The sequence below is a fragment of the Crassostrea angulata genome, chromosome 9 (assembly GCF_025612915.1).
Source record: "Crassostrea angulata isolate pt1a10 chromosome 9, ASM2561291v2, whole genome shotgun sequence".
Taxonomy (NCBI): domain Eukaryota; kingdom Metazoa; phylum Mollusca; class Bivalvia; order Ostreida; family Ostreidae; genus Magallana; species Magallana angulata.
This window is the reverse complement of record NC_069119.1, coordinates 26,915,600-26,928,760: the sequence shown is the minus strand read 5'-3', so window position 1 is coordinate 26,928,760 and position 13,161 is coordinate 26,915,600. Positions and strand designations below refer to the sequence as shown.

General features: G+C 32.7%; 1 protein-coding gene across 1 annotated transcript; it reads right to left on the bottom strand.

Annotated features, from left to right (window-relative positions):
* Positions 1-279: 279 nt before the first annotated feature.
* Positions 280-12,906, bottom strand: LOC128163431 (polypeptide N-acetylgalactosaminyltransferase 5-like). Its single transcript, XM_052827048.1, has 10 exons — positions 12,551-12,906; positions 8,639-8,771; positions 7,911-7,982; positions 7,347-7,487; positions 6,666-6,783; positions 6,264-6,449; positions 5,786-5,914; positions 5,268-5,366; positions 4,713-4,841; positions 280-4,129 (listed from the first exon to the last, which is right to left on the bottom strand). Exons 5-10 carry the CDS (start codon positions 6,771-6,773, stop codon positions 3,980-3,982), a joined length of 801 nt encoding a protein of 266 aa, XP_052683008.1. The 5' UTR covers positions 6,774-6,783; positions 7,347-7,487; positions 7,911-7,982; positions 8,639-8,771; positions 12,551-12,906; the 3' UTR covers positions 280-3,979.
* Positions 12,907-13,161: the final 255 nt, after the last annotated feature.

The window sequence follows — 13,161 nt, the reverse complement described above, 5'->3', positions numbered from 1 at the left end:
GGCATGATAGCAATCCTTGCCCCAAACCAAACTATCTCCCCCTTTTACACTATCTGACTCGCACTTAACCTTTTGAGGTGTTCACCCCCCTATTTAGTTACACCTCCATCTCGACATCATCAAATCATCTATCTTGTTTTAATTTCCCCCCCCCCGCCCCCCTTAGTTAAAGGTTGTTTGATGCCCTATTTTTCACGTTATACATGCAGAATACAGAGATATGTAACAGTTCTGTTTTCTTACAGATTTCAAATCGGTTGTAAAAAAACAAAACACCAGTATCATTTGTAAGTTGAATTTATTAAGGCACACTTGGCTGGTTACCAGCCCTCGCTTCCCCAGTCATACACCACCAGTTTTATCTTTATATATAATACACATATGTATATACCACATTATGAAAAAAAAAGAATTACAGAAAATCTTTACAGACTTGCAATTCTGACAAGTTTATACAAGTGTGCACATATTCATTGCATTTCTATCCTTTTTTGATGTGCACCAGAATTGATACATACATAAACATCTAAATGACCCCTCCCCCTTTTTTGCCATTGAAAAATAAAATAAATAGATGGTTTTACATTTATATAATACAGTCAATGCATTTTTTTCAATTCTGACAATTATATTGATGCACCTGATTAGATACATGTATATACTTGAAACATATGGTATATACCATAAAAGACAATATAAAAGAAAACAAGCAGATTTAATTATACATTTTCAGTTAATATTGTATTCTTTTATGAAACATCAACAAGACTTGAGAGCTAAAAATATCAAATATTCTAGTCTTAATTAATATACTGAAAAGTAAAGAATACTGAAACATCATTATGTAGATATAGACAATTATTTTTAAAAAAAAATAGAAAGAGAGAAAAAAAGAATACAGTTTTAATCAATACTTATTCAAAAATCAACATGTAAATTTGAAGGATAATACATGAGATTAAATTGACCTATAGATCACACAGGTTTAGTTTTCAGTCATTCTATAAGACTTGAAATGAAGAATACATAATGCAAACTGATTATAAAATTGTTAAGTAACAATAATAAATGAATGTATCATGGATTGTGCTTCAGAATAGAGAGAAATTTAAAAAAAAGATCTTCTCATGCATGGACACATACTACTAGTTTATACATATTTAAAACAAAAATCAGAATGCCATTTTAACTGCGTTACTATTTCTCAAAAACATATGTGAAGATTGAAAAACAGGCATTCATATTAATTTCACACATGCTGATCAGAATGATTTTGCTCAACAGCTTGAGGATATTGTCTTTTTAAAGCAATTTCATAAGTTCCAAATTCATTAAGTAGGACTTGTTGGTCATTGCCATTTTTAGACTATAATAATCTCCTTGAAACAAAGAGCTCTATACAGAGAATTAGGCAAAATATGACCATTTTAGAGCTAAAATATTTGAATTTTTGTTTCACTAATTAAGCCAAAAATATTGTAATACAGGTAATTGTTTTTGACAGATCTGATGAATAATTTGTTGTTTCACTAGATGCAATGTAATGGCTATTAGCCACAAATATCATATTACCATCAACTTTTTTTGGAACAGATCTAATGGATAATTTGTTAACCGCCCACCCTCCTTAAGTAGGATTGTTGTAAACAAAAAAAAGGTGTTTGATAGATAAACATATGTAAATCTGCTTCAAAATTGATTACATGTATTCCAATTAACTTGTATTTGCAGATCAACCACATGTGTAAAGCAAACAGAACAAATTCTAAACCGAACTAAGCAGACTGAACAAAACAGGTGACAGATAATTTAGGTATCCAGTTATTATCTTTCAACATTACCTACGTTAGCTCTTGCTCTCCTTTCACCAGAGAGAGAGAGAGAGAGAGAGAGAGAGAGAGGGGAGGGATTATATAATCTGGTCAGTCATATCTGGTCAGAATACACACACAGGGCACAGCCTCTAGTACATGTAACATATGCAAATTAATACATACATTCTAAAACAAAAAACAAGAAATAACCAATTAAGTTAATTATCTCAAATAGTCGCCCACTTCTACAGAATCACATATATAACACAATGGGTATTGGATTTCATTGGTACTGATTAAAGAAGTATGTAATACTAATTCTTGCATATATATACATTAAAATATACAAAACCAAACACGTTCCACATTATTCAATAGCATATAACAACATCAAAGTAAATATATACTCTTCATTATACACAAAGTAAAAAACAAACATGGAATGTATCGTATAAAGGAGACTTTTCTTTCTATATTTTAGGCTTTAAGCAGACACACAGTTCGACCTTAGGTCGATGGCATGTCCATAATATATATGCATATTTTTTTGCAAATAAAGGCTGGATAAAGGGATGTTTAAAGCTTGGACCCCTAAAATTCTACAACAAAACTGTCCAAGACCTTTAGCTGGGTCTATGCAGTAAGAAATGCATGCTATCTGCTAAAAGTTTGACAATCTGGACTTCTCCTTCATGCATTCATAGAGGCTTGTCAAAAAGAATTAAAAGTCAATAAAATATTAGTCAATTTGACTTCATATTCAAAACCAAGCTAAATGCCAAATACATGTACATACACTTGAAAAATCCCACAAATGAAGATCAAATATTGTGTGTTTAACTGGAATTTTCAGGAGATAAAGGGATAATTTTGCTTATAAAAAGATTATTAGCCAAAGAGAAATTATATACTTATTCTTATTTAAAATTTGAGTCATTGGTTTAAGATTGCAAAAAATAACAAAATATAAATGTACCTACTTTTTGGATCTTAACATGTCTGCATTAATAACCAGTTATACATTGTACAATACTTCAAGATAAGGCTATGTTAGTATATTGTGTCCATTCAGATACCGGTATACAGAAAAAATACTGAAGCTATTTGAAGAAATATTCTTTTAAGAAAAAAAAAGTGATAAATAAATTCACATGCATGAACAATCTCCAACAATAAAAACAACGCTTTGAATATTTTGCTAAAATATTTTGTAGCCGACAATTAAAACACAGATATATAATTTAAGATAGTTTTAACAAACAAGCATATCCTTTAATCAACTTTAAGTCAACTTTTTGTGTAGTTTGTGATTCTCTGAGCAAAACCAACAACAATGGGGCAGGAATGTCTGGCAAAAAATCACAGACTTCTCTGTATGACAAATAAAATTATCGCAAAATGTGAACAATATAATTCTTAACTAACTAGCACCAATTAGATCTTGAAAGCTTGACCGCAACTTTGAAAAATTAAATGGTTATTGCAATAAAACTGTGTAACTTATACATTTGTTTGTATGATAAAGCGTAGAAACATGATAAATAACCCCAAATGAAAATAACTGATCATTGCAGAGACTTTATTTCGCCTCAAGATTTTTGCACACCTATGAAAAAATTAATCTAAGCAAAACAAATTCTTTAATTAAAAATAAATCAAATTAATTAGTTGTTAATCTAAGATTTTGAATTAAATTTAAAGTACTTTCCAGATTCCAAAAATCTAAAGCTATAAGTACATTATGTTTAAAGTACTGTCAAGGTAGCATATTTCCTTCTTTGAATGACTGACTTCTTCAAGATATATGAATAATATTAACATGATTTTTTTTCTCCGATGACAATGTATGTCCTCTTCTTTCCCTCCTGCAGTTATATATGGCATACAGAAAGAGATCACAGATCTAGCAAAGTGTTTACGACTAAGAAACCATTGTCACATCAACATAGAAAAATACTGTTTGCATAGAAAAATATTCCTCTTTCTTTTTTTTTTCAAATATACTATCAAGTTTATCACACGTGTTTTTTAAGCAGTATGATGTTAAACTGTTATCCCAAATATTGGGGTTTGGCAGTTGTACATTTTTTTTTTTGGTGGGTGAATATTTCTCTTTCCAACGGGAGAGAACCCTTCACACCACAACAGCAGTAGTTGTCTGCCCCTTAGTTGTTCCTGATTATCCCACTAGGTGACTTCCTCTTCCAGGTCCAGATCTGTCTGTCTATCCCTGTGCATGTCTTCATGGTCAGCTTCTGACTGTCCACGCTGGTCTCCATGCACTTCTGTGTGTTGGCATGGTAAATGGAGTTGTCCTGTTCATGAAAGTTACAATGTATGAAAAGGAATGTACATGTATGCATGTACTATTCATCCCACTTTAATTGATGGAGCCAATATTGCTAACCAACTTTTATTGTGTACAAGAAAAAAGTTATAAAAGTTGATAAAATATCTTCCGTAAACCATTCCTTTCAATATGAGTCATTCTAAATCATTTAATCCCTAGAAAAATGTTAATAAAAGTCGGCGTAAATAAAAGCTGAATAACAGTGATTTTTTTTATAGGTCACCCTAAACCATTTATTTTAAGTAAATCGTGGATTAAAGTTGTCGCAAATATAAAGTCACTGCAAATTACTGTGGAAACAATAGATTTCATGATAGCTCAATTTTCGTTTAATTCGTGAATCATCCATGAATTAACATCCTCCATAAATTAATAAATAAGGATATAAAAAAGCCATATTTCCTTTGCAGGTTTAAGAGAATACACGAATAAAGTCCCCACAAACCTTGAAAATTTCAGCAATCCATGAAAAATGGCCCCAACGAACTTTAATGATTCCACAGTAATTACATTATGATAATTTTTTTCTTTACTTGACCTTGACCTACCTCTCTGTATTGCCACTCCTGGTTTCCTTTCTGGCCGTGGCACGTATAAACAATGACGCTCTCTCCTCCGGAATAATCCAGGCATCCATCGTCTCGACGGATTTCTCCGTTCTTACTCAACATCCAATACTACAATTATACAATAAAATCATCAATTCCTGTCGGATTTGAAAAGCCAAAGAATCTTGCACTCCAGATTTTAAATACTATACTGTTCTTAATATATATAAATCTTCATTGAATTAGTGTATACCCTTCAACCATAACATTATAGGTAAATCTCAAACATATCATGAAATTTGATTTAAAAAAAAGACATTTTAAGTACTACTAAGGACAATTTATTTTTACAAAACCAATTTCAATAAATAGTTGATAATTTGTAACTTTAATGTTTATAATCATATTCATAATTTGAAATAATTTTAGGAGAGAGCATTTAAAGGCATTGTGCCTGCTGTTCAATCCAATTCAATGTATTCCTTTATACTTGAATAAAATAGTTATCAAATTAAATCAATCAATAAATTAAGTAATATCTGTGAATTTGACCACACCCACCTGGTTGTGACAAGGCCACATGTTGACCGGTTTGTGGTAGTTGTGGTTATCCACCGCACTGTCGATACACATCGGCTTGGCCTTGCTGCGGATCTGTAAGCAATGCATTACGTAACATTATAATTTATGCAAACTTTAAAATTGCCAATTTTCTAATATATTAGGCTTCAATGGCAGTGGGTACGCCTGTTGAATACATGTTGAATACGCGTGTTGAATAAGATAAATATATGTAGTTTGTTATGCAATATTATCATAGTATTGCTAACATTTTAAATAACCTGATTATGCGTGTTACTCTTCATTTGAGAAAATTAACTGTACTGTTGTGGCTGACCTATCCAACATTGAAATTCAATATAGCAAATTAAAGCAAGTCTATTTCTTAGGGCCATAAATATCTAATATGGCACAGGATTAGCTCTTTGTTTACTTCAATCTTGTCTGTATTAAAAATAAACATGAAAACAATGAAAGATGGGACGATAAAATGATGATATTATCTTTCGTACCTCTCCAGAAGCAATGGCTTCCCCTGGAACAAACAGGTCTGGGTAGACATTTTTGACGAACCAGTCGAAGCTATGGCACTGCAAACGTTCCCGGGGCTTCTTTCTGTCGGTGACATCTCCGTAATCTCCCTATGGAAAACAATGTATTCATCTATTATTTATCTAAATTAGTTTAATTAGATTATTGTTGACTTTACATTATACAATTTACATTTTCCAAATGAATATCCTCAATTTGTTATTCAAGAGTATGTCATTTTTCATAACAAATTAAAAACATTTTGAGAGTATTGCACAACCAAAACATCATCTAAAAGCTGCCCCAATTTCAATTTCTGAATCAGTTCTTAAAATCATCCAGAAAAAAATAAGCTAAGATAAGAGGGGCAGGCCAGACTAACTGACAAACAGACAGATTTTACTTTAGTTTCATATTCAGGGAACTAAAAATCAAAAGAAATTTTTAAAAATTTCATACCAGATCATAGTTGAATCTTTCATAATAATAGTTCTTGTATTCGTCCATCCAAACTTCGGCCAATCGGATTGAGTTTTTCTTGACAACGTTGACACCAGTCTTCCACTTGTACGGACTTCTCTTTCTGAAGATGTGACCAACATGAGAGCATGGAATGATTTCTAAGTTACCACCACACATCCAGACCTTCAAAATGAAAAATAAAATCATAACAAACTGTCATGATATCATAATAATTTATAGTAACCAGTTATAAAACAGTATCACAGAAAATGAGTTTTGAAAAAAGTTGAGATTCATCAAACATGAATTTAAATTATATCACAAACTGTAAATGTTCTTTCAATATATCAGAATGGACAAGAAAAAGAAATTTGGTGCCATGACCAGGATCCTGCTTACTCTAAATGACAGTTCTAAGTTTTCTCCTCCCCAGATATTCATTCCAGGGTCGTAGGTTCCGAGTTTCGTAAAATATTCTCTACTGATGGAAAAAAGACCTCCGGCCATCGTGGGCGACCTGTGATATCATTAGTTTAAGAATAACATAGGATTAAAATATTAAATGATGTTTCAAAGTTCAGTATATAAATTTTGCTTGTCATTTACTTTTATTCAGGTCTTTGTCGAAACATACGTGAAAGTTAAAGATTCTAAGCTTTTAAGTGTCTTAAATTCATTAAACAAAACAAGAATATTGGAAGACAAAAAAATTTTACAACTTAAAAATTCTATAATATTTGATTATGTTTAAAAATCTTACAAACACATATTTTTTTTCAACATTTTTGTTGCATGTATTGGAAAAAAAATTCTATAATTAGCAGAATAATGTCACCGTGATTATATTTTTCTAGCAAGCAGATGAAAAAGTATCGGAAGAGACGATACAAAATGCATGCACTTCTAATTTGGATTCTAATTAATACAGTAAAACTACTTCAATCAACAAAATCAATAATCTTTAAATCTAAAAAGATTATTGAATAATTGAGTGATAAGTAAGTTGTTTTAAACAGTTGCACTGTATGTAATGTATTTTAAGGTACATTATCCCTTTCCTCCATTAACTTAATTTCTTACCTGTCTGATGTACACTACAAAGAGGACTGAGACGATTGGTAGAAATACGGGTATACAGGTGTCAAATTTCACCGTTGGTGACAAGACAGCATCCCGCATTGTTTATGCGCCATTGTTGAACTTTAACAAGGGAGACAACTCCTGAAATTAGAAAAAATGAAGTTTAAACAAAAGTTACATGTTTCTCTTAAGGTCTCACACAAGGAGTTACTTTCACTATAAGTTACTATAAAGCTTTAATTCAGTTAATTAATTAACTATACTCTCAGCATATAATTCATGAAAGAGAAATTATAGTTAAATGCTTCAAGAAAAATTTTAGATCAGAAAAATAACGCATTATGCGGCTTCTAAGAGAGATAATTGAGAGTAAACATACCTACCCCCGAACACACTTATAATGAACTGACACTTACAGCAAAGTGAATTTCGTTCCCCGTGGCTGTATTACATGTTGTAAACTTAACGGATATAACGAATTACGCATATAACGAAGTAAAATTGAACGTCCCTGGGACTTCGTTATAAGCGTGTTTTACTGTAATTGAGAGTAAACATACCTACCCCCTAGTACATGGAGGTTCTACATGTTGACAAACAAGCTCAGCACCATCCAGGAAGTTGCATCATGCGCATCTAAAAAAATAGTTTCATTGAAATTTGTGTGACAATTCCACTAAAGTAATAATTCTCCTAGCCAATGGGTCTAAATTAAAATCAATACTATAGGCCTAAAATAAGGTGCCAAAAAAGGAAGAAAGAAAAGAAATTGTCTCTATATATATGGAACTACAATTGACTAAGTTCAGTTCGATTGGCTATTTCCATGCGTACGACCTTTAAGACAACTAAATGTTCATGAAATTTAATGAAATTTGCAGTAAATGTCTAGTAGGTATCTATTTTCTATATGCTAGTGTATGAAAATCTACTTTTGACCGGAAGGGATTAAAAAAGTAGGAGATAACTCTTCTTAACAGATTGCTGAAATCTGGAGTAAATTTCTGTTAAAATTCATCTACAGTACATGTTTTCAAAACTAAATAAAATTTGATTAGTGAGATGTTGTGAAAAGAGCTTGGAATGAAATGAAACCTGAATTGTTAGAGTTTATGTGTATGTGCTTTTAAAAAATTCAGCTCTAATAACATGAATAAATAGACATTAATTAGCTAGGAAAAAGGAATTTGACTTAAACATTAGAATTAATTGGCAAAAAGTTGTTAATTTTAATTCTAAGACAAAGACAGAGACTGGAAAAAATAGTGCCAGAAGAGTCTTCAATAATGTACCTTGGAACTTTGATAACGGTGGTCACTGATTAATGGCTAGTGATTAAGATAAGGGGTTCTTAAGCAATGGGGGGTAATGAAGCTTTTCCATCAGTCATCAAAGATGGGGTTCCTCTTAGAAGACATGGCAGCTCTAAAATAAATAAACAGTATGGAAGTTTACAATACTTAAAAATTTGCAACACATACAACATCATATTCTTAGAAAGTCTACAAGTGTACAGTTCAATATAAATCATGCCAAAGAAAGGACCAAAGTGGCTGCATCGACATCAGTACAAAAAAGAAACCATTCCTCACAACAAGGGCCAGAAAAGTACAGGGACCACCAGCCCAGTACAGTGTCTATGTCCTATAAGAAGGCTGAGTAAAGAAGAGTTTCAGGACGTCGTACAGCAGCAGAAGGATGGAATATTCACAGTAAGCGATGCTTAGCGTAGAAGCAGTCAAATGAAGATTTTGCAACCCAGGCTGAGTGAAGTGCAGCCGGTAGACTCCTGCATGAATGCAGAGTCACTGAACCCCAATTCCAGACTTTACAAAGTACTCCATCAAGAAAAAACTGCTAAACTATGTGTGACGATTGTGACACGATATAAAATTGTATTTTGATATTGCACACGCATGTACTACTTTTGACATGTCCCCCTTATTTCCCATTTGCATTTCACAGCAAGATGTCATAATTTGTACTATTATTACTTACTGCATCAGATGAACGTGATTATTTGATTGTATTTCAATCTTCCAGGTATTTTATTTTCGTTGGCAAACTCCATTTTAAATGTTTTCATGATTTTCCAAGTATGTACTTTTCGTTTTTACATACCGCCATTAGTGTTATGGAATTTCAGTATATCACGCCCGATGCAAATCATAACTTTTGTGCACTAAGTTTTATTGCGATTTCTGTATTAAATTGTATTGTTGTATGAATTGCAATAATTTTACTTGTCATGTATTGAGTAAATCACCTAATTTAATTGTTGAATTATATTTTATACATTAGTCTATGTTATCATGGTTATTGCCGGTGACTGCCGGTGATCCCTAGGGAAGCGCTTGGGTCACCGGGGGACTCCGTATGTGTATAAAAGGGGGAGATCACTCTATCCGGTGGACTTGGGGTTTACCAATTGAGGTTCAAGGGTGTTTTTTAACTACTTCGATTATTTTAGGTATAATTAGGGGATTTTTGATAATTTATTTTTTTAATACATTGTGGTATTACGGGTTAATCTTGTTTACACGATATTAATTTATATTTAGGGAGTTTGTATTGGATTAATTTCGATACAGATGACATAGTTCATTTTATTTACAGTTAGACGAAGGGTTAATCTCTGAAGTCTTACCGATTAAATAATTAGTAATCGTTAATAGTTCTTTGGAATTTTATTATTCTTAATAATTGAATTATCGATATTTTATAATGGAATAATTTATACATATATTCAGATTTATTGTTGAAAATAATTGGCAAAGTTTTGCATTAACAGTTAAGTCAGATATAGTCTGGTAATTCTAGATTATTTCTCGATTTTTATAATATTTATTTGTACAATATTCGGGTCATTCTCGTTTAGTGCAACCCCCCCCCCCCCCCCCCCCCCGCGGGGGTGTTAAGGAAGCATATGGAATCTGAATTACATGTATCCCCGAGTACCCAAACTCCGTCACCATAAGCAGAAAACCTCCCGCGTTTCTATGTAAATTATTTTTTATGGTTTTTATCATTTGCAATCACTAAATATAATCTGAAACAATATAATTTATAAAATTATTACCAAATTTTTTTTTTTTTTATTCAAATAAGCCCTCTGAATACGACGCTTATCACACGTGCTATCATAACTTATGAACCTAACTCCGTCAACCACATGCTCTATGATATGGCAGGGAATGAAGACACATTAACAATTTAGTTAAAACTCCATTTGTATCTAGGCCAAGTTATAATAAGTAAAAATGGTGCATGCAATTTAAATTGTATTTAATTTCATCGAAATGAAATGATCGCCCGATTAAAAAATGGGTCCATGTAACAACAATCACAATGGCCTTTTCAGAATGTATGGATGCCGTTTGATTTATGTCCTTACATATTTAAAATATTTTATATCATTAATTAATTAATTACTTATTATATTACATGTATTTATTTATTACATTTTTAGAAATGTAGCATATTCTAAATAGCGATAAACCGGATATATCTATACCCTGTATAAGGCAAAAGTATCGGCATGAGCGATTTGACGTTATCATCAAGAGTAGTGCATAAAGGCTATTGCGGACTGAAAAAAATGTATTAATTACCTTAATCAAAAATGTATTACATGTGAAATGTTTCATCTTGACCTCTCTAAAAATGGCTGACCACCGTAAATGATCGAATGGGCCCGCATGTCGGAAATATCGATATTTTAGTGCACCCGTGAAAAAGTTTTAGCTGATTTCCCACAATTAATGGTGCATAAAATGAACAAGGTTTAATTCTGTTATTTTTTGACACATTCTTAACTTTAACCGTTGCAAATTGTTGACATTTGATTAAAGATTTTTGACATGTAAAAAATGACGTCATAATCGCACTTGATTTCAAACGGCGAGGAGTTTCCCGAAAGTGACGGAGTTAGGGTAGTGACGGAGTTAGGGGGCTATGCGATAATTCCGTGAAATCACAAATCTTAGGTATTATGTACATATTCAAATATATAAGCAACGAAACGTAGACCAAAAAACAAATAAAAAATGCTGAAGACAATTTTTGCCAGAAATTAGTTTGTATTACGTAGATTTACACATTGATGACGTCATGACTAAAAGTTGAATGTCGTGTGAATTTGATTTGATCGGAAAGCATTGTAAACATATTCAAAATATAACTAATCTAAGAACTCTAATAAAGTATTGTGGTGTGATTTGTTGAGAATTGAACATAGGAATACTGGGGGAGATGTTAGTTTTATTAATCATTCGCCAAAAGGTATGTAAATTTGCTTTTATTTCTCGGCCAGGCTTTCCTCTGTCGTTGTTTACGGTATAAACATCCGACTAGAACAACACTACCCCGCGTATATTGAACTTGAAATTTTATACGTATCGTTAGTTTGATCAATGCTTAAATTGAAAAGTGCTGCTAGAATCCCATGCTCTGTGTTGTTTTAATGCAATTTGCTGTTTTCCGTGCAAACATTATAAACGTTGGGAAGGTTTTACGAGAACCGGATGAATAACTTTTTAATAAGGAAAAACATAGGATTCTAGCAGCGGTTTTGATTAAACTGAGATGTTTTGCCTTCACTTGGTATGTTTATTTTATTTTGGAAACCGCGGGGTAGTGTTGTTCTATCTCATTTTATGTTAAGGAATATACGTAAGCTATTTATAGTTGTCACGTGATAATGCACCAATGTGACAGTGATGTACTACCCGATTTTATTGCACCGATATCTATTTTAAAGGATAATACTAAGTTTTTGATCTTATTCAAAATAATTATTTAATTTCACGATTTTGAATACAACAGTCAAAATAAGACGGCATATTGCCCATATGCTTCCTTAACACCCCCGCGCCTTTATTGAATTAATGTACACACGAAAGTTGTGCTGTATTATCACTGTTTGATTTTGGTAATCCCGATTGACAGTGAATTAATTATTTCTTAAATTTACGTAAACTTTAAATAAGTCTTATATTCAATTACCCTCGGTAATAACTTAAATACGAGTCCAAACACAGGTAATTCTTGTGTTTTAACGAAAGGGGCAATATTTACGAGAAATTCGTAATTTGGTAGAATTATATTCATGGGTTATTCTCGTGCAGGATTGCGTGTATATACTTGTGCAATAGCAAGCACTCAGGTCCATTACATTTGGAACCATGCATTTTAAGAGCACTTACAGAAATTACAGGACTGTGACGGTTCACTGGACTGGAACCAGCATGGGGAGGAAAATAGAGGCCTGGCATGGATCCTTTCCATTCGATGTAAGAAGTGCCATTACACCAGTCACCGTGAAAAGCTGTACGAGGAAGTCAGTCGATCAGGAAGGGGACGGAGAGCCAAACAGCTTTATGTTGCCATGGCTGTCATCTACTTGGGTACCAGCCTTACAACAGAGGGTATGAGTGGTATGCTTCTTGGCGCAAACATTAAACCAGCATCAGCCACCAACATTCATCAGACCTGCAACAAAGTAGGCAAAATCATCACTGATGTGAACAAAAACAGCATGAAGAAAATAAGGCAGGGCATTCAAGAGCTTAACGAGAAATGTGGACTTGCCAATACACCTATAAGGTGCCCAGACGTGGATATAATATATATAATACTGGACGTAATATGCCCCCAGACGCCCAGTATAACGATGCCACCTTCAGTGCAATCGGTAATTCACCATTCCAAGCTGCCACACAAGTGACATACACCTTAACTGAAAATGTTACCAAGAAGAAGAATTTTATTACAGTGTTTTGTGGCAATAAACTGTGCAAGAAAGGCACCCATCTTA

Bases quoted from the DNA above. Each gene is read 5' to 3' on its own strand.
- LOC128163431 (XM_052827048.1), bottom strand. From the start codon at position 6,773: ATGGCCGGAGGTCTTTTTTCCATCAGTAGAGAATATTTTACGAAACTC. The intron at 5,915-6,263 runs GTATGAAATTTT...TGTTTTCCATAG, and splicing joins AAAGATTCAACTATGATCTG to GGAGATTACGGAGATGTCAC. The intron at 4,842-5,267 runs GTGGTCAAATTC...GTATAATTGTAG, and splicing joins CTTGTCACAACCAGGTGGGT to TATTGGATGTTGAGTAAGAA.